At 46.5% G+C, this 23360-nt stretch overlaps 4 protein-coding genes across 7 annotated transcripts; 3 read left to right on the top strand and 1 right to left on the bottom strand.

Annotated features, from left to right (window-relative positions):
• Nucleotides 1-1151: 1151 nt before the first annotated feature.
• On the top strand, nucleotides 1152-8320 carry tuft1a (tuftelin 1a). Its single transcript, XM_011605800.2, has 12 exons — nucleotides 1152-1376; nucleotides 4142-4216; nucleotides 4804-4905; nucleotides 4985-5071; nucleotides 5269-5319; nucleotides 5440-5526; nucleotides 6414-6524; nucleotides 6611-6834; nucleotides 6909-7014; nucleotides 7117-7200; nucleotides 7310-7404; nucleotides 7519-8320. The coding sequence occupies exons 1-12, from the start codon at nucleotides 1317-1319 to the stop codon at nucleotides 7589-7591; spliced, it is 1155 nt and encodes a 384-aa protein (XP_011604102.1). The 5' UTR covers nucleotides 1152-1316; the 3' UTR covers nucleotides 7592-8320.
• A 114-nt stretch (nucleotides 8321-8434) lies between these two features.
• Nucleotides 8435-11384, bottom strand: c7h1orf43 (chromosome 7 C1orf43 homolog). The gene is made up of 7 exons (XM_029839055.1): nucleotides 11107-11384; nucleotides 10469-10570; nucleotides 10240-10330; nucleotides 10059-10118; nucleotides 9813-9973; nucleotides 9663-9721; nucleotides 8435-9554 (listed from the first exon to the last, which is right to left on the bottom strand). Exons 1-7 carry the CDS (start codon nucleotides 11167-11169, stop codon nucleotides 9341-9343), a joined length of 750 nt encoding a protein of 249 aa, XP_029694915.1. The 5' UTR covers nucleotides 11170-11384; the 3' UTR covers nucleotides 8435-9340.
• Nucleotides 11385-12830: 1446 nt separating this feature from the next.
• Nucleotides 12831-19260, top strand: LOC101070127 (uncharacterized). 4 transcript variants are annotated; one of them, XM_011605799.2, is made up of 7 exons: nucleotides 12831-12957; nucleotides 14597-17413; nucleotides 17473-17668; nucleotides 17759-17857; nucleotides 17934-18183; nucleotides 18276-18404; nucleotides 18788-19260. In XM_011605799.2, the coding sequence occupies exons 2-7, from the start codon at nucleotides 14910-14912 to the stop codon at nucleotides 18943-18945; spliced, it is 3336 nt and encodes a 1111-aa protein (XP_011604101.2). In that variant the 5' UTR covers nucleotides 12831-12957; nucleotides 14597-14909; the 3' UTR covers nucleotides 18946-19260. The 4 variants fall into 4 exon arrangements, 3 of the variants coding, with proteins under 3 accessions (XP_011604101.2, XP_003966272.3, XP_029694265.1); XM_003966223.3 differs by lacking the exon at nucleotides 12831-12957 and adding an exon at nucleotides 13019-13686; XR_003888900.1 differs by lacking the exons at nucleotides 12831-12957; nucleotides 18788-19260 and adding an exon at nucleotides 13013-13686 and having other exon boundaries at nucleotides 17759-17871; nucleotides 17956-18183.
• Nucleotides 19261-20302: 1042 nt separating this feature from the next.
• On the top strand, nucleotides 20303-23166 carry aqp10a (aquaporin 10a). Its single transcript, XM_029838406.1, has 6 exons — nucleotides 20303-20582; nucleotides 21092-21218; nucleotides 21301-21438; nucleotides 21800-21918; nucleotides 21993-22210; nucleotides 22693-23166. The coding sequence occupies exons 1-6, from the start codon at nucleotides 20415-20417 to the stop codon at nucleotides 22997-22999; spliced, it is 1077 nt and encodes a 358-aa protein (XP_029694266.1). The 5' UTR covers nucleotides 20303-20414; the 3' UTR covers nucleotides 23000-23166.
• The last annotated feature ends 194 nt before the right edge of the window (nucleotides 23167-23360 follow it).

The raw sequence follows: 23360 nt of genomic DNA, 5'->3' as shown, positions 1-23360 counted from the left end.
AGAATGTGCAGATTGTTGTGGTCCTGCAGGAATGGTCAGATTGGACTCACGAGGCTGACTGATTTGATTATCACCAACACACGAAAGCGTCATCGCCGCTTTCTGGAAAACATGACCGACACGATGACAATGTGTCGTATGGTGTGACCTTTAACCTTTCCTTTTTTAGTTCCCCCCCTGGGTTTTAGAGAGGTGGGTCACATGACAGGCCGGTGCGAACGACCAGCAGGATCCCGACTCAGCGTTTCGTCCCAGACGTGGATGCACGCAAACAGAAGAAGTTCCTCCCCGTGTCTGATCTGTGGATCAGTCTGGCCTGAGGTGTGAGGTAAACGCTTCATTATGTCTCGGCTTCTGGAACGTCTGATGTTGTGGATTCATCACAGTCAGGTGTGTTTGTTCAGGGTTCTGGTTTTGTGGTCATGTGGGCGGTTCTGAACCCAAACAATCCTCCATATTAAAAAAGTAACACCCACCTGTGACATTCTTCTGCAGTTAATCTGCTGTGTGGAAGAATTTCCTTAAAACTCTGGCTTAATTTAGAACATGAACGTGTGTTTGTGTGTGTGTGTGTGTGTGTGTGTGCACGCGCGTGTTTAATCTTTACCTCCCTTTTCTCAAATGTTGATTGATGATTAATGAGGTTATTTTTAAGATTTTTACACCCTTTTTTTTAATCACAAACCTTTAATCTGTCCCAACTCCTAAAACACTAACGTGATATTTGAATATTAGGACTTTTGCTTTCTCAAACGGTACAAAAGTGTAAATATTTGAGTTACACTTGTTGTGTAACAACTCAATCTGTGATGCGCTGAGCTCTTATTTTACAATTACCAGACAAACCACGTGATCAACTTCATTTAGTGGGTTTCTTTTTTCCTTTTTTTTAACTTTTGCATCATAATCGCAATAACCTAAACGGATCTGTGCAGGGGTGAATGAATCATTTATGGGTAAGACGATCATTACAGACAACATGTGATGTGAAGATCGGAATGTTTGGTTTCTGGAGCCGATTGTCGCTGGTTCCTCCCATCACAGTTATTCCCGGTTCCCTATTTGGCTCTATCGGCCTGATCGTGGGCGGGTTCTCGCCCTTCGCTCACTCCCATCATGACGCGATGGAGAGGAGGTCACACACACGCACACACACGCTGGAACACACACTCTCACGCACACGGCCCAGACGCGGATAAGTGCTGCGGCTACTGTGGAGTCCCGGCACGCTGCTCGCACCGATCGGCTTGAAATTATTTATTTATTCAACCGCGCCAGGATTTATTTATTTATTTGTCCGACTTGAAGATTTCAAGATGATGAACGGGGTGACGAGGAGCCTGTGCACGTTTGAGGACATCAGGAGTCAGGAATCAGTAAGTTGGATCCGTCTGTCACTTTCAACCCTCATTTGTTTCATTGTTGTTGGTGTTTGTGAATCACGTGACAGATCGGTATGATTTTGAAACCGCAGGTCTTCACCACCTGCTGTAACCATTAAGTCTTTAGGTTGTTTTTTTTTTTTTGGTAGGCCAATTAAAGCCTTAGCCCCCTGCCCCCGCAGAATTAACCCAGATAGCATCTGCTCCTGTCACAGGGGCCTTCTGCTCCCATCATTTATGGGCTTCCATTAGCGCTGGTGACAGATCAGACAGGAGCTTTGTCACCTGAGCTTATGCAAAGGTTCCTCAAACAGGACACTGGCTGTGTACCCAGCATGCTCTGCTGGTAGAAGGAACGATCAGGCATCCGTGTCAGATCAGCGGATGGGTTTTATTGCCCTGCAGACAAAGCTTAATCATTCACCTCACCTGAATAAGCAAACCGTAAACCTGCCGATTTTTTATGAGGTTGCACGGCAACCTGACACTTTCCGGCTTATCAGCGGACCCCCGCAGAGTCCACTTGGACCAGATCCACTTATGGGATGATCCGTGACGAGGGTTATTGCAGGCAATCAGCCACGATTTTTTAAAATAAACACGCCGGTTGTGTAACTCCGCCTGCCTGGAAAGGTCAAAGTGTGCAAACCGTCACTATTTGCCCATGAGAACATGAGAGGCTAAATGTTTGCTCAGCAGCTAATTTATCATCACTTTTCATGTAATATGAGGTTAACAGCTTCAGTTTTACACCAGAATCATCTCATGTCGACGTCAGGTAAGAGCTGTTGCCCCCCCCCCCCCCCCCCCCGCAGCACTTGGACGTCTATAGAGATTCATAAAGACAAAGAATGTGGCCAATGTAGCAGAGAAGGTCTCTGTCTGTCCTGCTGATAAGTTACAGGAATTCCCACATTGTGAAAGAGGACAAGAGGAACTGTTGCTTCGAGCCAAATGTCCAAGGGCCGTCGGTGCCAGCCGACTTCTAACCTGTGACACTGTTTCTTCTCTGTAACTGCGCCTCACATCGGCTCCCTCTCATGCAGCGTGAAGCATTCCCGCTGCTCATCTTCAGTCTGACTCTCCTGACGTCAGGCGGCTGGGAGCCAGCCAGACATGACATATCGAAGCATCAATGCAGCCCAAGTTGCCACCTGTTTTTCACGAGGTGTTCAAAAGACGTCATTAAAAAAAACTGATTGACGTGACTCAGAAACAGGATTTTTCACCAACCCACGACTATTCTTCTCTTTACACCTCACAAAGAAAAGCAGAACCCCTCAAGCTCGAGCGTTGTGTTTCAGCGGGAGCGTCTGACGGGTTTATTTGGGTCCTGACGCCTTACCTGGAGCCGCCGCTTCGGCTCCCACCTGCTGCCGCCTTCTGGGCTGAAGCGCTGAGCTTCTAAAGGCGGCTGGAAAGGTGTCAGAAGTGACATCTGTGCAGCAGGTGCGGGAAAAGCGAGAGCCAAGCAGGGATTTGACGCCTGCTTGGGGACAAACGTCACATCCGACAGGATGGAGAAATGTTTGTTAAAGGTCTTCAACCTTCAACCTTCTGATCTTATGATGCTTTCAGCCTGCATGCCAGGCCGTGCCCACGTCTATTGTGTGTGTGTGTGAGCCTGTATGGTCTTAGTGTCAGGTTTCTGCCCTGTTGTGAAGACAGTGTGTACCTTTTTTCTGAGTGTGTGTATCCACCATGCGTGTGTGTGTGTCCTGTTCGCGTGTGCGTGCATTCATCACTTCACTGTCCGTCAGCGGACATGAATGGATCCTTTGTCTGTGTTCCTGGGAAATCTAGTATTACAGGTAGCCTCTGGTGGATGGCAGCGTTTTTGTTCCTTCTCTCGGTTGTCAGAGAATCCTTTTTTTTTTTTAATCCGTCCATTTATATGGAATCTGAAAGGCATTTCTGAGATGAGATGCTCGGTTTCGGTTCTTTGGTCGTGCGTTTCTGCCTTTATCACTTTATCCATCTCGACTTTCTGATCAGGCCTTCTTGCTGCGCGTCGTTTATGGTGGCATTATGCAAAAATAAGCCAGCGAAGACTAAACACGATGTAAACAACATGGACAGAGACGATGACTCTGACGGGGTTGCTTGTTGATGTTCGGTCTGCTGCCAAGGGACCCACAGGAAAACAGCCAGACGCCCCCCCACCCCCCACCCCCCACCCCCCCCACACACACACACATCCGCATAGTTGTATATATGTGCACACACACACCCACACAGAGGAGGGGTCCCTTGACTGGAGGACAGGTCTGTCCTCACAGAGAGAAACAACTGGGGTATTTTAGTGTCTTTTATACTGTTTAATTGCCTTCTTCCATTATTGCCAGTGTCGGTTTATGGTTGCCGGTGTGGTTTCGTTTCTATGGCAATGCTCCGTCTCGCTTGACTTTTCCTCCCACTTTCCCAGAAATCCGAGCCGGCGCTTCCAAGCGTCAGGGGGCATCTGGAGAGTTTCCGACTAAAGCCCCTCTGACGTCTTTAGCACACAATTTAAACGAAACAATCTGTCTTTGTGCAGCTGTGAAAAACTTTCACTTTCGCCCTGACGCTCGTAACCCCCGCCCCCCCCCCCCCCCCCCCCCCCCCGTCCCCCCCCGCCCCCCCCCATCCCTCCCTATGACTCAATCTCTCCTCCGCCTCTTTTTTCCCTCTCCTCCCTCAAAATAGTCTCCGTCCCGTCTCTGCATCTCATAACAGTTTCTTTGTGGACGCGCTTCATCGTCTCCTTGTTTCATTTCCAGGAGGGGTGCAGGCGGCTGCGGCTCACCCTCCACAACCAGAGTTTGGATCGGCGCGCAGAGCAGCACAGAGACAAGGTAAGATGTGATTACTGCCCCAACAGAAAGGTCAGATGTTCTGCCATATTTAGAAGTCCGTCTCAGAGTTATCAGACGCGTTAATCACAGCGGCAGCGGCTGCACTTCCTTTGGTGGTAAGGTGCTCGCTGCTGTGGCCATATTTGGACCCAAAAGTTCAGATCGTTGGCCTGCTCAGAGATCCAGAGGATTTACCTCAGAGATCCCGCACGTCGCATTCCGAAAAAAAAACAAAGCCTTTTCAAACATGCCGAGCTGCCACCAGCTTGTCCAGCCCTCCGCTCATCAGCCCCGGTCCTGCTTAAAGGGGCGCAGCAGTTGCAGAGGGAGCTGGACCACCAGAACTGCACGGTTCAACAATCTCTTCTGTCCGTCTGCTTACATAACGAGACGAAGCAGATGTTTATGGGTTTGCCTCCTCGGTCCTTGGGGCCGAATGTTCTTCTGATTCCAGGGTTTATAGCTCCTCGTGTTCAGCTGTTAGAATGGAATTGTTCCTCCAAACTTCTGGTCTATGATAATTACAAGAGCAGCACATCCGTCTTCTCCCCTCATACTTCATTTAAACTTTTAAAAAACATTTCCAGCCCATCGGACGTGCGTTTGCACTGGTGCAGCCGGCGAGCGACAGGGCAGTTCTGACCCCCGAACCCGTCAAAACTACAGAAGAGCAGGTGGAGGTTATCAAAGTGAGTGGTTCTCCACACTGTCTGCCCTAAAAGTTTGTGTTTTATCTAATATTTCGGCGTTCCCTTTCTGCTTTTCCAGGTTTATCTGGAGGCGCGAAAGCAAGAGCAGCAGAAACACCAGGAGAGCCTGAAGATGCTGTCTGATGAAGTCTCACAGATACAGGAAGTCAGTATTTATCGCTGCTGCACACACACACACACGACCACACACGTACACGCACAGTGGCGCTTCTGTGAATTATGTAACACGTTCTCATCATGCAAACCGCCCCCTCGCCCTCCTCCTGCAACTTTTCCAGACTTGCTTTCTGACCGATTCATGTAATTTTTTTTCTTTCCATGATCTGTTTTTATTTTCTGCAGGTGAGATATTGCTTGAAAACACTGAGGGAGCAAATGGCAACCAAAAACAAGGTGGGTCTATTTTTGAGCCGCTCGGCCATTGTTAGCGTTATATCCTGTGTGCTTAAAGGCATTTCCTCCCCCCCTCTTTATCGCCTCTGTTAACGATGTTGCCTCTTCTTCCTTTTCCAGCCGCTCATAAATGGGTGGAAGGTTAGCATCCCCTTCAAGAAGAGCTCCTCATCTGCAGCCAAGGGAGGAGCTAAATCGGACGGGCAGGTGAGGAGATCCTCACACACACCGCTCTTTTGTCCAAAAAAGCAACATTTGATCATTTACAGGGATTTAACCAATAATATACATCATTAACAGAACTTAGAACAATGAATCACAAACATTTCATCAAGATCTTTAAACCTGACATCTTTACTTGAACATAATACCGTCGTGCACATTCAGCACATGCATTTAATTAAATGAGCCAGCGACGGGGCACCGCCTCCGGCCACCGTAATCACCAACGTACGTGTGAAACAACCTCCTCCTAGAGGTGCCAAAGCAAAATGCAGCGTGGATTTTTTTTTGCCAAGAGATGTAAGAAGATAGCAGAGAACTAGTCTCCCAAGAGTTGGAAACCACAACGCCCCAGGGCCCGTGTAAAACGTTCCAGCGCTCGCTGTTTCTCACCCTGCTGCACGCACATTGTTCTGGCCCTCCTCGCTGACCCAGGCATTCCACAAATGCTTCGTCTTTAATGGTTCTGTTGCCATGGCTGGGCTGTGTTTAGCAGTAGCAACCAGGAATGTTACTACAAAGATGAGTTTGGTTGGATTGTTTTTGAGTTTATTATAGCGCCGGATCCTGACTGTTAACAGGCGTCTCGCTACAGCGATACACGCTGACACACCCTTTCACTAACACAGCACATGACATCATGATCAGACTATGTTCTCCTGCACGCCTGAGCTAATGTCGTTACCCAGGAATCAGATTGTGCTCACAGATCTAGCAGATATCAAACTCAACAACGCCTGGCAACATGTGCAGTTTAGCACACCTGGACTTTTAAGTTCCTCCCTCGACAACTGTTTGAGTCTCAACTGGATTGGACTGTGCGGACTGAGACATGGCTGCCAGCGCTGACTCGTCAATTCTTTCTCCTTCAGGAGGTCGATGAAGAAGCAGAGCGAGCCAAGCTGAGGGAGGTCAGCAAGCGCTTGTATGCACAGCTCCAGGAGGCCGAAAAGAAGCACCAGGAGGAGAAAGAGAGGCTGCAGGTAACAGCTTCGTCTGGGTGGAATGAATGTGGCCTGCACCATTGAAACACGAGAGTAAAACACCCCCCCGCGTCCCCGTCTCACAGACCGAAGGGAGCAGACTGAGGGAGCACCTGAGCGAGCAGGAGGACAGGTTGAAGACTGTGGAAGAAGACAGCGAGAGGAAAGATCAGCGCATGCAAGAGCTGCAGAGGCTGCTGGGAGGGATGGAGCAGGAGAGCGCCGCCCTGCGGGAGACCATCCGCAACCGCGAGGAAGAACTCGGCAATCTGCGCAGGATGAGGGAGGAAGGGCGGGCGGGGGAAGAGAGGTCAGTGAACTCCCGTCTGCGCACGGAGCGACAGAAAAAGTATCTGTGTTGTAAAACTATGTGTGGACTTTCAGAGCCAAGCGGCTGGAGAAGGAGGTGTCCGTTCTGAAAGAGAAGATCCACCATCTGGACGACATGCTGAAGTGCCAGCAAAGGAAAGTCAGACACATGATCGAACAGGTGAGGGCCACATGGCGCCGCCGAAAGGCAAACACTTGGATTCTGGCTGCGTATTTAAGCGGGATTCGCTCGGCGTTTGACTGCGTGTTTGCTCATCTGCAGCTCCAGAACTCTCGTATGGTGATCCAAGAGAGGGACCGCGTGATCAAAGAGCTGGAGGAGAAAGTGGCTTTCCTGGAGGCCGAGGTGAGGGCCGTTTCTCCTGAGAGAAACAGACGTTTTCTCATTTTAATAAAGTGGAAAGAGATGGGAACAGTGGCTGTTAATACTCACCTTTGAACTCCTGCTCGTGCAGAACCGAGAGATGCATGATCGGATGGAGTATTTCCTGGGAGGTGAGAGGTCAAATTCCTACCTTTCTTCAGAGCGCAACGCCCAGATTGTCTACAGGTAAAGTGTTTTTTATTTTTGAGCGGTAGAATTGGCCCATTTTAGCACCTGTTTCAGCTCCGGCCACCACCTTATATGAGAAGCAGCTGAATCCTCTTCCTTTCCTTCCCACAGCAAACCAATCAAACCATCCAACTCTTCCAACAAGCCCCTCCCTTTCATCAAAGTCATCGAGATCAAGTCATGAAGCAGCAGTGCAGAAGGAGGCAGCGAAAGATGGACCTTTTGAGTGTGGACTAAAGTCAGACAACACCAGAAACGGTGGCACGGGAGCACTGGCTGCATGGAGCGTGTCTGCTTTCATGAGTTTAATGACCCAGGTGATGCCCATTTCAACCTTTACTTATATTCCTGCATGTTGTGCGCCAGTAATCTTTCTTTTGCTCTTTTTCTTTATTTCCCTCGAGCAAAGTGCAGGATGGGGAAGTAGGTTATGACATCATAGACTGTATTTCCTAGCCATGTAGCAAACATAGCTAACAAAGCTGAAGGTTTGGTGTAAATGAATGATTAACACAATGGGCCACATTCGGTGACGTTGTAGCCCACTTAAGCGTGACTCCTGTTTGCATCGCACTCCAGTTGAACAGTGTAAAATTGGCAAACTTGTAAACACTGACTGTAACGTGAGGTCAATGGAGATTGTTGGATATTTGTGTAGTTTTACGGCCCTTTATAAATACGGCACTTTACAAACAAAAATGGAAGTAAAAGAAAGAGTAAAAGTCCAATGAGCAGTCCGTTGGCATTTCTGTATAATAGTGTCGTTTCATTGTCTTGCATACTGTATTTCTTGTCGACATTTCAGTTTGTGTCACATTGTTGTAAATAGCAGAGTTGAATGTGATTTCCTTGATTTCCACCTAACACTTTTCTATTTATTTATATTGAATAAATTGTTTTGTTCTTTTCTGAAGTAAATCTAATCTTTTACGACTCCTAAAACAAAGATATCGGGGCAGAAAACGTCGCATCTAACGTTCACGACAGTTGCAGCGCCCTCTCCTGGACACGAGTGGACTAGTTACTATTTTAATTCCGTCAGTTTTATTTGAAAGGCAACTTGTACAATATGGCATTGCAACACAACGTAAACAAAAATTAAGGCATAAAAGTTATTTCTGAAACCGCATCGCATAGTTCTGATATCTTGCAATCTAACAACTTTCCTGATTCGATTTTACATTCTTAAACATTCAGTCTTAAACACCTTTAAATTAATTGCACTAGTAAAACCGACTTGAGAAGAGCACTTAATCATCACAATTCATTAAGTATGGCTTCTTTAAAACAGGTTTAAAACAGGCATTAAGTTACAGTGGCAGACATTTCTGTAAACAGAATAGAATTTCTGTGTGAGGCAGCCATTAATACTGTTTGTCCATGACAAATATATTCAACTTTTTTAAATATTCAAATACAGTAAGTCAACTGTAACCTGTAAGAAGACGAAACAAAAGAGACCTCTTCAGCTGTACTGCTACAACAAAGGATGAGCAATGGGAAACATTTAACACACTGAATTAATCGCTTTAATCTAGCTGAATCAGCACCGAGATGCCTCGGTACAAAAGGGTTTCCGCCTGAACACGCCTGCATCCTGTGCTGAATGTTCGTCATTCTTTAATTTGCGTGGGCCTTTTCGGTAGTGCAATAAATACTCGATTGTCTTGTGCTGTTGCATAGCCAGTCGCTCTGGTATTGGTCAAATCAACCCTGTTAAGTTTGGTTATACATCTAGGAGATCGTAACACTTTATAGGTATATGCATGGAATATTAGGCCCACAGGTGAGGAGCTTTATGTCACGTCTCATATAGAGTCCGTATGAGTGCTGTGGTTTTATTGTCTATCCAGTGAGTGATTGGTTCCTGTCTCCAGGTGGAGGAGACGTTCCTCATCCTCCACCCGTGTGTTCTGGTGAGGGTACCGGATTCTCAGAAAGAACTGTCCAGAGTGTTGTAGTTGTCTTTGAAGTTCTTCAGCTCCAGGAGGTGTCTGGGCCGCTTGCTCCGCTGCTGCACCGCTGAGGCGAGGTAGTTGCCCTGAGTGGGGGAGGAGGCGGAGCTGGTGGGCTCCGAGCTGCTGCTCAGGTCTTTGGCCGCGGATTGGTGGCGCTGGCTGGACGAGCTGCCGTTGCAAGACCTGACGCTGAAAACAACGGGGGAGAGAGCAGGCGGGTAACAGCGCCCACTTAACATTCAGGGATGGGATTAGAACAAATGGAAAGCTGCGGAGGGAAAAGGAAAGTTGACTTACAGACTGGCCAGTTCAGTTAGAGCTTGTTGGTACTTCAAAAATTCTGCTTCACCAAAAGCCTACAGGCAAAAACACACACACACACACACACACAAGCAATGACTCCCACTCAGTTTTAATTTAGAATAAATGATGTTGGGAGGTGCCCACCTCTGCCCCGTGCCGTGCTTTATTGTACCCATCCAACACTGCGTAGACGAGAGGGCTCTCCCGGAATATGCAGTTGGAATTTCGCAGCTGTAACAGCCAGGTCCTGAGACGTTTACCTGTCACAGCAGTAGATGTCCCACCCAGCTCATGGAAAGGTAGATCTAAAGACATGGCACAAGCGACTAGTATAGAAACAGGGAACTATTCCAAGGAGTTCCAAAAAGGCGTAAACAACAACCAAATTACCAATGTCTCTGATGGCGTCCAGCGCTCTCATCCTGTACAGGTAGTCATGGTTGCACGAGTCTGAAACACACATGCACGTATATTCATCAGAAATACCAATGCTGATGATTGCACTGTATGTGTGTGTGTACGGGCATGTGTATGCGTTCCTCACACACACACACACACACACAAAACTTACTCAGTCGGTCATCATCAGTGGTCAGCAGACGAGGCTCAAAATTAATCTTCTGGACATGGCACAGTTTGGCCTCAATTTGCTGTCGCAGCTCCTAAAGAATGCATGTCCACACACACACACACACACACACACACACCATTAAAAAACTGCAGGTCCTCATTGAGATTCATCATTGTGTGTGTGTGTGTGTGTGTGTGTGTGTGTGTGTGTGTGTGTGTGTGTGTTTTACCTTAGGAGCATTGTGACCCAGAGGAACATGGGGACCTCTCCGAGACTTCATGGCAAATCGCATAATTTGTCTTTTGACAAAAATAAACAGCAAAACAAACACCTAAAAAACAACCAAGAGTCTTCTCAGATCGTTCCTTTTAATGTTCTTTCCCATGATTTAAAGTTAAGCCTCCTCAGTTTTATATCAGTTATCATCATCATCATCATACACCAAAATGTACCCTCATGCTAAATATCATAATAAAAGCAATTCAACTCTAACACAATATAAATGAATGTCAAATGTTTGCAAATCCATTGTTGCAGCGATAACAGGAGTGATCAGGGTGTAATGCAGTTCATAAGATCTTGCATAATCTAGCTTAGCTCTTTAAAATGATCCGACCAGTTCATTAAATGCGGATAACTGGTTTGATTCGGAGGATTCTACGAGATCTATATCGAATTTATTTCCATCTCTTCCAAATCTGACAGCGAAAATCTCTGTTAGGGCCACATAATACTGATGTACACGGCACCGGTTCTCGGGTTTCAACTGAGAATTCATTTAAAATGGGTAATAATGTTGCTGATTAAATCGTCATAAAAGCAAACATTGAAGATTGCCGTGTCGCAGTAATACAATGCGAGACTTACGAGACTTCCATAGGCCATAACCAGCACCACATTGACGCTTGACAGAGGAGCGTCACTCCGCATGTTGAGCCGATTAACTTTTTGTCAATAAATTCGACGCTAGTTTAACTACTTTTAGAAGTAGGGGGTGTCGGAAGGCCACGTTTTCATTTAAATCTTCGGGTCGCTTATATACCTAAAGTCATCATTAAGCAGCGATCCAAAAACAAGGAAGTACAATTCTTAAGACTACTATTTCTCTCCTATGTCGGTGTTGTTGACTTCCGTGATGGTCATGTGACCACGATACTGAAGCTCTATTGGCTGCTAAAGTGAGACGTCCATTTCTCTATGTTTACATTGGTTTTTTTTTGTTTTTGTTTAATTCTAGTTTGTAGGTTAATAGGTTATCAGTAAAAAGTGGACTTGATCTTGGGGGTGTGTAAATAGAGCATTGGTATGGAAAAGCTGTGCATTGGTTTAATATGATTTTGGCCCACTCTTTGCATCTATAACCATTTCAACTCCTCTGGGAAGACGTTCCACAATGTTTAGGAGTGCAGTTTGGGAAGGTTTTAAACCATTCTTCCAGAAGCTTGTGTGGTCAGACACTGATGTTGTTTGAGAAGACCTGGGTCGCAGTCTTTGCTCTATTTCTTCCCAACTTTCTTTGTGGACTAGTGTGCTGTAATCTTGAAACAGGAAGGGAGTCATCCCCAAACTGTTGCCGAACATTTGGGAGCATGAAATTCTCCAAAATGCAATTAGTAATTACAAGCATAATAAATTGAAATCCAGACAAAAGAAATATATTTCTAAAGAATTTCAATTATCCAATTGGGTGTGCTATCAGGTTAAAAAAAATTGGAATATGCACAACTATAATTTTGATAACCTTAAAGCCTCAGAACAGACAAAGGTCTGCACATATATAAACGCTTAAACCTTCAGGGCTGCTGAGATGAGGAGCGTCAGAGCTGTAGTGGTTTTACACATATATACACACACACACACACACACACACACACGCACACACACACACACACACACACACACACACACACACACACATATATATATCCAAATCTCTATGGCTCAGTGACTCAGCTGACCCAGACCAAACAGGAAACAGCATGAATTAGCGAGGCCTTAAAACAGCATCTTACTGATAAAACAATGAAGCAACACCTTAGTAATCAATGAGTAGGGAAAACACGGAGCACTGTTTGATCACCATATTTGGCTGCTGGTGCCGGGAAATATTTGATAGTTGTTATTTTCTTATCATTTTCTCAACAGTGTTGTTGATTTTTTTTTTTTTTTAAAAGCAATATTGTGATTACAGAAGCACTTAAAGATCATAACCTAGGTGTTCTGCTGTCCACAGAAATGGCATCACTCTACAGGCGATTCTATGAAAATAAAATAAATCCCACGCTGACCTTTGTGACCTCATCAAAGTTATAAATGCTAGAAAATGTGTGCTGTGTGTATTCCAAACTCTAAAGGATGATGAAGCAGCGTCTGTATAAACTGGACAATAATGTGCAGTTGTCCCACAAAGACACTGAGTACGTTTCTTCTGTCAGGAACAGTGGTGGGTGTGTGTGGAGGCCTTTTTACCCCAGCGTACAGAGTTATCTCTGTCCTGACTGTGCACCCTACCAGCACTCCGCATTTACAGCCAATCATTGATTAGATCATGGGGACTCGAAGATTCACCAGCTGAACGTTCTCAGTCTTCTGACGGCGCAAGACAGACGTGAAGACATCCTCTTTTTGAGGTGCTGTGCTCTTACCACAATTTCCTTTGTTGGAGCAGACGGCAGAAGCTTGCAACAACAAAAAAAACACAGCAGTGAGACAGAAAGTGTAAGTAAGCTGTAAATGGCTTTATTAATATTCGCTTCTCTTATTTTCTTATGGTTGATATAGTTTAAATGCTGCTTGTTTGTTTTTTTTACTGAAGTGCTGTTGGCTTTGTTTAAAACCTCTTTGTGGTTCCTGGTCCTAATTAAAGGTGCTCTTGGACTTTCTATTTTGATATGTGCTCTGCTTGGATAATTAGGGTCAGGTAGAATATATGCCTGTGTTTTGAAAATGTCATTCTTGTTTTCTGTTCCACAAATGATCTACCGGTACATTGCGTCTGTTCTCCCACGAGCTTCCAAATAAACTGTCGTGTGTGTGTGTGTGTGTGTGTGTGTGTGTGTGTGTGTGTGTCTGTGTGTGTTTTAAGCTATGTAGTTTGTGACACAGTGAACTGTAGTCAGGAATGCTACCCTGTGAGAAGAGGAAAAGGAGAAAATAACAATTGCAGTGGGAGGAGAGAGAGAGAGGGAATGTCACAGACAGAGAAAGAGAGAGAGAGAGAGAGAGAGGACGAGAGGATAAACCGGTGTGGTAGGTTTGCGTCACTGTGCAGAATCATCATGCAAAGCTGATGTAAAGAGGGGAAGAGCTGAAGACAGAGATATACAGATAGAAAGAGAGCGAGAGAGAGAGAGCACAGTTATGAGCTGATGTCGCTTCAGATCACTGTCTTCATTATGACCCCATGTCAACAACGTGGTCCACGACGAGATATCCCACTCAGAGGAGGTAAGATCCATATGTAACTGGTTGAATAAGGGCAGCTGTGACTACATGTACGTTAGTGGGTTTTTTCCTGCTCATTTTGAGTTTATGGTGGACTGTGTTGCCCAGGTTACTCAGACCTTGCAGAACAGGTGTTTCTGTAAACTGACACTCAGACTCACTTGTACTGGAAAACAGCAGGTAGCATGTCTCTCAAAGCCGCGCGAAGAAGTTGGATTTTAGAAATGTTCCACAGGGATAAATGGTTATCTCGTTCCTCTGTCCATCTGGTCAACGGCCCATTGATTTGGTCCCTTGGGTGAGCGTAGTTTCCCTATCATCTTTGATTGTTGCTGGTCGCTGAGAACTGATAGCCTCAGTTTTCAAAGGGAAATCAAAGGGAATAGCTCAATGTGACTGCAGTTTATCTGCATCATTAATTGCACCTGAATCAGCAATGTACTAAATTATAGTGTGTGGTGACATGTATGCACAGCACATGCATCACTCCTGACGTGCACCTAACACAGGATGATTGTGTGACTTCCATGCATAGTTTTCTTGGTGGATTGCTGTTAAGGGAGTTTTTCCAGTTTTTGGTGGAGCTTTAGCTGACGCTCTCAGGTAGTCATGAGTGTGTTGCTTGTGTAAACAGCCATTGCCAAATGTGTACAGGTTTCGTCCAACTGTTTCTTGAATGGCCCCATTGAGTTCCTTCAAACAGAAATGACATAATTCACTGGGGTTAAAGGTGTCATGTTGTCCGTCTTTGTCCTCTCCATGATCGATTTCGAGCTCTCTGTGACCTGCTGTTTGCTCTCCTCGACTGGTCCGACTCTTTTGAAGGAGTTTTAGCAACCAGAGTGCACATATCACAGCATTCCAGACTAATCCACTCAGAGGATGTGTGCTTTTCTTTTTTTTTGGCTCGCAGGGAATAGGAGCTGGTCACTGAAGTCGCGCTTCGGAGTCTCAACGGCGGACCGAGCGCAACAGCTAACTCACAAACTTTCATCAGGAGCATCACAGCGATATCAAAGCCTCTCATGAAGGACTGTTTTTTGGAGTAAAGCATCATTCAAACTGTCCCACCTTTCAGTTTCCACACTCGAGTGCAGTATAACAAGAATCCTGCTTGGCTTCTAAAACATTTGCTCGCTATTGTTTGTATAAAAGTTCAGACTTCCGATCTTTTTTTAGTATTTGGCACTTGTCAGGTGCTCGTTAACTTTGTTTACCCTTGGAAAATGGACTTGTCACTGTTGCCAACTCAAGTGAGTGAGCACAAGAGGCCGAGCGCCCGAGCACTGTTCACTGTGCGCTCTGCTAACTCTCCATCCTACAACCTCAGCCGCAGGGGAGGCATTCGCAAAACCAGAAGCTTTCTCGAGGAGGGGAGCGAGAAAACTGAGGGAGGAAATAAACAACATGTTACAAACAAAGAGGAGAATCACACCTTGGCTGGATCCCAGAGTGGATGGCAGGGCAGTGTCAAAGGTCAACGTGAAGCCAATAACACATCACACGATATAATGTCCACTCTTCTAACCCAGAACGGCTCCGCAGACAAAACAAAAACAGAGCTCGACTCTGTGAACCGTGTAAACAGTCATCCATCAGCTGAGAGGCGTGGGAGGACTGAATGGAGGAGACACAACCTTCCCAGCAGGAGTCAAAGTTTGGATTTCAGAACAGGGAAAAGGAGTCCGGATCAAGACAAAAGCCACAACCTATTTGTGCTGCCATCCTTTAGAGGAGGGAGCATCGGAAAATACGGTCTGGGTGAACGAAAGACAGAGTGGGACTGCGAAAGAGGGAGGGTGAGATCTTCTGTGCAGCTTTTTAACTCCGAGGGCACAACTAATGATGACAAAGATATGAGCCCGTTAAGTCACCACGATCAGAATTTAAATAGGGGCGATAGGGGTAACTCTCTGCCCTCCAGGTGGAGGTCACTCTCTGGGCCTGGTTCTGACATCAGAAGGACGGCTACAACACCCGGGCCCAAAGGAAGCCAGAGTATATTAGAGCGGATTAAGAAACTCTACGGATCAACTGGTTTTAGTAAAACGGAGGATTATAGCAGAATTAGGGACTTGTCCAAACCGGGGTTGTCTCCTCACAAAGAGACAGCCACAGATTTCAATGTTTCGCCCCAGCAGAGGTCACACGAGTGGACAACGGGCGGGACGTACCCTAAACATTTCTCATCGGGGAGCACAAACAGTCCTGGGACAAGCACATCATTCAACTGGACTCAGAACGATACTCGTGAGACGTCTCTTTCTCCCGGGACTGCCAGGAACAGCGAGAAGCTGTTGAGAGGACAGTGGCATGGAAAGACTGAAGACAGGTGCTCAGAGGACAGAGGGCTCATACGGAGTGGAGCAGTAGAAAGTTTAGGCACAATGTCTCTGGATAGAATGAGGAGCAGGAACAGTGTTGCAGCTCAGCTGAGATTTGCAAGGGCTGCAGGAGAAATCCTTCCAAACACCTCGTCACAGGAGGAAGAGGCTCCCTCTTGGAGAGATTCACTCAGACTGAGCGAGAAACGAGGTGCTGGAGGTCAGATACAAGTGGAAAATATTGAGACTGATGAACTACATAGGACACCCAAGGGACGAGAGGGAGGTTTTAAAGAAGGGGAGGAGGAGAAAAAGCCAGATAATGGAGCAACAGCTGATGAGGATGTGTTTGAGTTACACCCACAAAAGGCAGCAACAAAAGCAAGTGAGCAGAAGAAAGTCCCAGAGATTATGTCTGTCTCCTCAGCAGACAGTGTGAAAAACAGGATTAATCAGTTTGAAGCCCTGACGCAAAGATTCCAGGACGTGGCCCCAGGACAGTTGCTGCCCAAACGAACCTTCTCTGTGCCGACTCAGGTCAGCAGGGCTCAGGGTGGAGTGAAAAAGAGCTGGTCAGCAAAAGCTATAGGAGAACTGAAGGATAGGAGTGAAGGATTAAAGGGGGCAGGTGAGGCAAAAGGGATGTTTTCAAGAGGTAAAGTGGGGCCAGGAAGGTCTTTGTCGGTGGATGAGGTTGGGTTAAGATTAGAAGAAAGAGAAGGGAGTGAATTAGATCACAGCGGCAACAATTCTGCTGAAGACTTCCAAAATTATCTCAGGCTCAAGAAACCCCTTGAGATCCCACTAAAAAGAGATGACCAGGGACCACACGGAGGTTTTAGCATAGATGAAACCGATTTTACTAAAATCTCCAGCCCCGATGGGGAAAGAAAGAGGCCGACATACCTGCCGCTGTCTGTCTGCAGCAACACTGGGGGGCAGCAAACATCTCCTTCCCCTACTGAAGACAAGACCCCGTCAAATACTCCAACTAACTCACCTCATCTTTCACCTACTACTCAGCCAGAAGAGACCACCCTCTCACACCGTAAAACTGAAGCATCCCCCACAGACGCAGCAAAATCCCACAAAGAAGAGCCCCCACTCCTCCACGCAACCCCCCCAACATACCCCCACAGCAGGAACACCCATCTCGCCACCCCTGATGTCAGCACATGTCTTCCAAGAAGAGGCAAACAGTCGGTGTTGGACATGGACGCCTGGTTGTCCAGCTTGAATACGGAGATTAATGTCTGGAACGACCGAGACGACTCCGAGGACGACGATGATGACGATGAGAATACTCAGAAGGATGAAGATTCCAACTATGACTCTGACTCCGGAGAGTCCTCCGTTACCATCACCAGCAACATGAGCCAGTCAGAACAGAAGAGCTTCTCGGTCAGGTGGGTCGCCGCCGCTCACCTTTCGCTTTGTCTGGGATGCTCACCCTTCTTCTCTGTAGCCTCTCAGACCTGTGCAACTTTGCTGGAGTCGACTATGAGTCAGAGAACGATGACAACGACTGGCCGGTGAACACCCGGCGGTCGGCCTCGCTGAGCTCCGACATTTCGGCCTTTTCTTGTGTCTCTGTGCTGCCCAGCGAGGAGCTGGACAAGCTGCTGGATGACGTCAGGAGCCTGGGAGACAGCAACCTGCAGGTACGGGAGCTGCGCACAAAGCTGTGCTCGCGGCGTGGTTTTCACTTTTGTCATGTTAAACAAGAGTCTGATTCTTCTCCGTCTGCGTAGGACTACAATGCAGTGCAGGTGGTGGTTCTCCATAAGGAGGTGGGGATGGGACTGGGCTTCAGCGTGGCAGGAGGCGTAGACCAGAACAAGCCAGTTACTGTGAGGAACCAAAGGTTTCTCCAGCGTCCACGTGTTGTAGTTGTCAGCCTCATTGTGTGTCATGACTTATTTCCAGGTTCACAAGGTGCTCTCCTCAGGTGTAGCAGCTCAGGAAGGCTCCATACAAGAAGGGGACACCGTGCTGTCCATCAACGGCACCTCGCTGTGTGGCTGCGCCCACTGGGAGGCCCTGAGGGTCCTGAGGAGAGCCAGGATTCGGAATCTGGGGGTGGTGGTCCTGAGGAGGGGAGAAGACACTAATGTCTCCAAGATCGGAGGAGAGACAAGTAGCGATGGTCCAATGCAGACCCAGGTCACAGAGACAGGTCAGAGGTCACATTTGAGCACGGTTTTATTCCAAGGTTTTCTGCCTTAATCAGATGTGATAGAGTTTTCTTTCTCCGTGCTGCTTTCACAGGTCAGCGTGTTTGTGTGCGTCTGGAGAAAAAAGGCAGAGATCTGGGCTTCAGCCTGGAGGGGGGTGCAGGTTTCAGTGCAGGCTCCAGTCTGGAGAACAGGCCTATTAAGGTGCAGAAGATCTTTCAGGGTAAGTGCTCACTGCTCTCCAAGGCTCCTGGCCTCCTTTTGGAGGTCACTAAAACAATCAGAAAAGTAAAATCTCATCTTGGAATAATTACTTTCATCATCCCGTCATCCCCCATTGTTGAACTGAGGACCCTTAAGAGTAAAATTTGCCCCACAAGGTCGTCCATTCTTAAGATAGAATGTCTTATTATGGGTCCACATTTTCTCACAACGCTAAAAAAAACATGTATATATTAAATATTATTAGGTCTAATATTCTTATAATAATTTAACCGTCAGAAGGATTCATTTTCACTTAATTTTGGGCCAGCATAATATACGCAGGCCAAGGTCATTTTGGGACAGAGTGAAAATAACTAAACTTTCCTTTTCCCCTTGTTTCAGGTGGTCCTGTTGGACAAGTGTGTCCTGGTGATGAGGTCTTGGAGATCGGCGGCGTGAGCACGATGGGGATGAGACGTATCGAAGCCTGGAATTTAATCCGGAAGCTGCCTGCTGGTCCTGCGGACTTGGTTCTGCGCCGTTCACAACAGGAGACGTGACGAAGAGCTTTGTGAAGTGTGAAGGTTTGCCTTCCACGCACCCCCCTCCAGGCAGAGACATAAATGGAGACTTTTGGACTGGATGGAATGCGAGCCGTCACATTTTACCTAAGATATGATTCAAAATAAGAGAACTAAGTCATTTTAAGCCCAATTTAACAGCTGTAAATAAAACAAAAAGAATACTTTTGTAATATAATGAACATAATGTATATTGAAGCGTACATTCGATGTTAATATTGCTTTTTAATAAATCCTAACTTAAAGTCACGACTCTCCTTTTGACCGGCAGGGGGAGACATGGTGACGATAAGATATCGTTATCTGTTTCTGTGATTTCTAGTTTATCTTGTGATCATGGAGGGATTTATATGTTTCCTAGATTTCTAACATCAGAAGAGTTCAATGTTCAGGGTCTGGGGACGGGACGGTGTCCTCCCTCAGCAGGGCTTTCCTCTGAGCAACAGATGTTTGTGGTAAATCCCTCTCCAGAGGAAACATTTTAATTCATCTATAGCTTTCTATAGCATCCAGTCAATGTCACCCTCAGTTCGGATGGACTCATTGAAGAAACGGAAGAAAATATTGTAATGGATCGATCCAGAATTGAACCGGATTCCCACCCAAGCTCCAGCTGATTTCTGCTACTCATCATCAGGTGGTTCCTGGTTCTCAGCCTCTCTTTTATCTCTGCAGCAGCAGGTTGTGAACGCTGTGAAAGCTGCAGCTGGTCGGCTCAGGTTCTGTCAATGACACCGGCCTCTGGTCTTCAACCAGAGGCTTTGGACCTTGTTTTGAATTTTTCTGGGTTTCTTTGTTGTGGACCTTCACCCGTGGGCCTCCCCTTATCTTTCCCTCTATCCTCTATCTGGCAGTCAGCTTGTTACACTTCAAGATTCTAAGAGGCATTGACCCAGATGTTTACATTGAGTACATTTATCATATTGAACACAAACACAGGGCTCCCCATTCAGACAGGAGAGCTGCTGACTGGTTCCTATTTGCAGGAATATAAAAAATAGAAAAGCAGATGCTGATTTGCGCAGGTAGTTCTTACAGTTATTTTTAATGATGTTTTTTTTAAATCCCCTCTACAACACAATTATATCTTTTTGGGTGGACATGACAGACCCTCGGGTCAGCCAATGCTGCTAGTATGACGACTTTAACCAGACAGTAACCAGTAACCAGACAATTTCAAGGCATCATTTCTCGAAAACAAGTGTGATGAGCAAATAAATCCACATTCTTTTGAGGGCAAGTTCAATCATTGAATCCAGCATGAAAGTGGAATGCTTCTCTTCTCTCTCTCTCTCTCTCTCTCTCTCTCTCTCTGCCATATGTTCTATACTTTATTGCCCTTTATTTTACCGTCACCACATAGTGTGAGTGGTTTATAGCCTTGAGCAACCACTGACAGCTGTGCAACAGTTACTTCATCTGCTAATCTCAGAGGCGAGGACACAAAAATGACAAATAGCCCAGCTGGTGAAGAAAAGGGTAAAGAGTGGGACGAAGGTGCACCGGTCCCGAGAACCTGGACCCATCTGCAGATGGCAACAATGAAGGCTTTGAAAACCAGGAACGCTCTGGTGAGAGAGTGCATGGCTGAGCTCCTGGGAACCTTCGTTTTACTGGTGAGAGAACTTGTTTGATTTCAACTACGCAAGAATCCTGGTTGGATTCTGAACATTGCCGATCAAAGCGATGACAGGATGTGTGTTTACAACATTGATCACCATCCGCCTCTTCCACAAACAATTTAATTTATTATCTCCGACATATTTTACTTTTCATTGCTATAAATGATAAAACACCATGAATAAATATTGGATATTTTCATTTATCCTGTTAATCGATGTGCTCGATGTGATTCCAGTCACACTCACCCATTGTGTAACTGGGACAATTAGTAATTTACTGCCTAACTGATATGAGAGATTGTTGCTATGGTCTTTTAGATTTAAAAAAAGTACAAAAAACGGTGGGAAAAGGACATTATTTCTCATGCTTGGACTTCAAATTTAGATACGTTTGCATAACTGGAAGTAATGATTCGATCGTACGAGCACGTGGTTGCAGAACGGCGGCTGTCTTCATTCATGATATGTCCCCACCTCGTCTCTGTCCTGCGTCTCCCGAGAAGCTGTTCGGATGTTCGGCCGCAGCGCAGGTGAAGACCAGCAGGGAGACGAAAGGCCAGTATCTGTCAGTCAACATGGCCTTTTCTGTGGGTGTCATGTCTGCCATGTATCTCACCAAAGGCATCTCAGGTAAAATAAACCGACCCCCAAACACCACAGTCTCTCTCCTCTCTCTCTGATCCACGTTCTATTCCTCCTGACTTCTGTCCAGGTGCTCATCTCAACCCAGCGGTGACGCTGAGCTTCTGTGCACTGGGCCAAGTGTCCTGGGACAGACTGGTGCCCTACTGCCTCTCCCAGTTGCTGGGGGCTTACATCGCATCAGGGCTTGTTTACCTGGTCTATTACGGTAACAGATAGCAGCACTTAAAGCACGATAGGGGAGATATTGGTTGGTTTTAACTGTGTGATGTTATCACTCGTTTGTTTGTTTTTTACAATGGATGTAATGGTTTTCAGGACTTTGACCCAGTCCTAGAAGGAACCCAACCCAGCCGGGTTTTCTGTCCTACCCAGTTTTAATAAAGTAAACCTAGATGAAGGCAGGTCTCTAACCAGCAGGACAGAAAACCCGGCTGGGTTGGGTTCCTTCTAGGACTGGGTTGATGATGACGATAAAGTACATTTTACCTGATCATTTCCAGCTTGTTTGAACTGTGGTAAGACACTCCCTCACTTGGTCAGAATCACTAATTCTGTTTCTGTCTCAGATGCTATAATGAACTTCAGCGGGGGGGTGCTGACTGTGTATGGTCCGAATGAAACAGCATCGATATTCGCCACCTATCCATCAGAGTTCCTGAGCTTGGGCAGCAGTTTCCTGGACCAGGTCAGTGGTTGGGGTCAGCGTAAGCTTCGTATAAACAGCCCTGGTGTCACTGTGGAGGTGGTGTCCTTTGGCAGGTAGTTGGCACCAGCATGCTGATGCTGTGCATTCTGGGCCTGGGTGAACAGAGGAACACTCCGGCTCCCTCGGACCTGATCCCGGCGATAGTGGCGGTCATCGTCCTTGGGATCTCCATGTCCATGTCCGGCAACTGCGGCGCTGCCATAAATCCCGCTCGAGATCTGGGGCCCCGTCTGTTCACGCTGACCGCGGGCTGGGGCCCGGAGGTCTTCACGTGAGTGTCTGATCTTACACCAGCGGGGTTGATGACAGATTAATGCTGAAGAGGGACGACAGGAAACACAGTTCAAGCTGGAAACTTACCGGTTTGTTATCGCGGGTAGCTGTATCTCCCTGTAATCTGGGTTTACTGACCCTCAAAGAGCCGGTGACTGACAGCAGGACTGGACCGCCGGTGGAGGCGATTATGGATAAATGACAAACCAAGAAAGCAGCTGACAAACCAAGAAAGCCTGTTTCAGTTCCTAAAGTGCACGTTTATATGTAATATATTTATGTGTATGCAGATGCAGGGTATAGGTTTGAGAGATTTGGGTTTGGGATCATATACGGAGAGAAGGAAGCACTGTGTCCGTGATACTGGTTTACTAAAGCACATTCAAATGATTCCATGACTTGACAAATGCAAAAGGGTTCAGGGTTTTCTTGGTATTATAATCTTTTTTATTCGTCTTTTTTGTTTTTTTCTCCTCTCAGGTGTTACAACTACTGGTTCTGGGTTCCTCTGGTGGCCCCGTGTATCGGGGCCCTCATCGGCACTTTACTGTATCAGATCTTAATTTCTTTGCACCTCCCAGATCCAGCGGAGCCTGAAAGGGTGTGTGTGTGTCATGTCTCCACCATCACAATGGCAGTAAAACAGCCTGAACCAGTGTGGGACCATGACAAAGGACTGAAGTTGGAACACGAATCACAGCGACGTTGGTTCTCGTCTCGGCAGGCTGATCCGATCCTGCCACCATCACCAGAAGCTGTTCGAGAGACACCAGGAGTACTGGTTTGAGATAAAATGTATTGTACAGGAAGGAAATCAATATAAATAAACAATAAAAAGCGAATTACCGATGCTGCTCATTTAAAGTGACGCTCCACCAGCAGGGGCCAAAACAGAGCTTGCTCAGTGATTAGAAGGGACAGGTGGACCCCCCACGCAAGGATGCTGGGATGTCACACTCGTTTGGCATCAGGGCGACTGTGGGTGGGAACTGTGGGCACTTCATCATGGGTACAGAGAGGTTTCATTTGACATTTCCTACTGGAACATTCTATTTTATTGAGGATAGTTCCTAGTGAATACATATTTTTGTTTTATAACTTTCTATTTTTGTAATTTTATTTGTTGAAATTTCATACTCAACATTTTT

Source organism: Takifugu rubripes, chromosome 7 (assembly GCF_901000725.2).
Source record: "Takifugu rubripes chromosome 7, fTakRub1.2, whole genome shotgun sequence".
Classification (NCBI taxonomy): Eukaryota; Metazoa; Chordata; class Actinopteri; order Tetraodontiformes; family Tetraodontidae; genus Takifugu; species Takifugu rubripes.
This window is presented reverse-complemented; position numbering and strand designations above follow the sequence as displayed.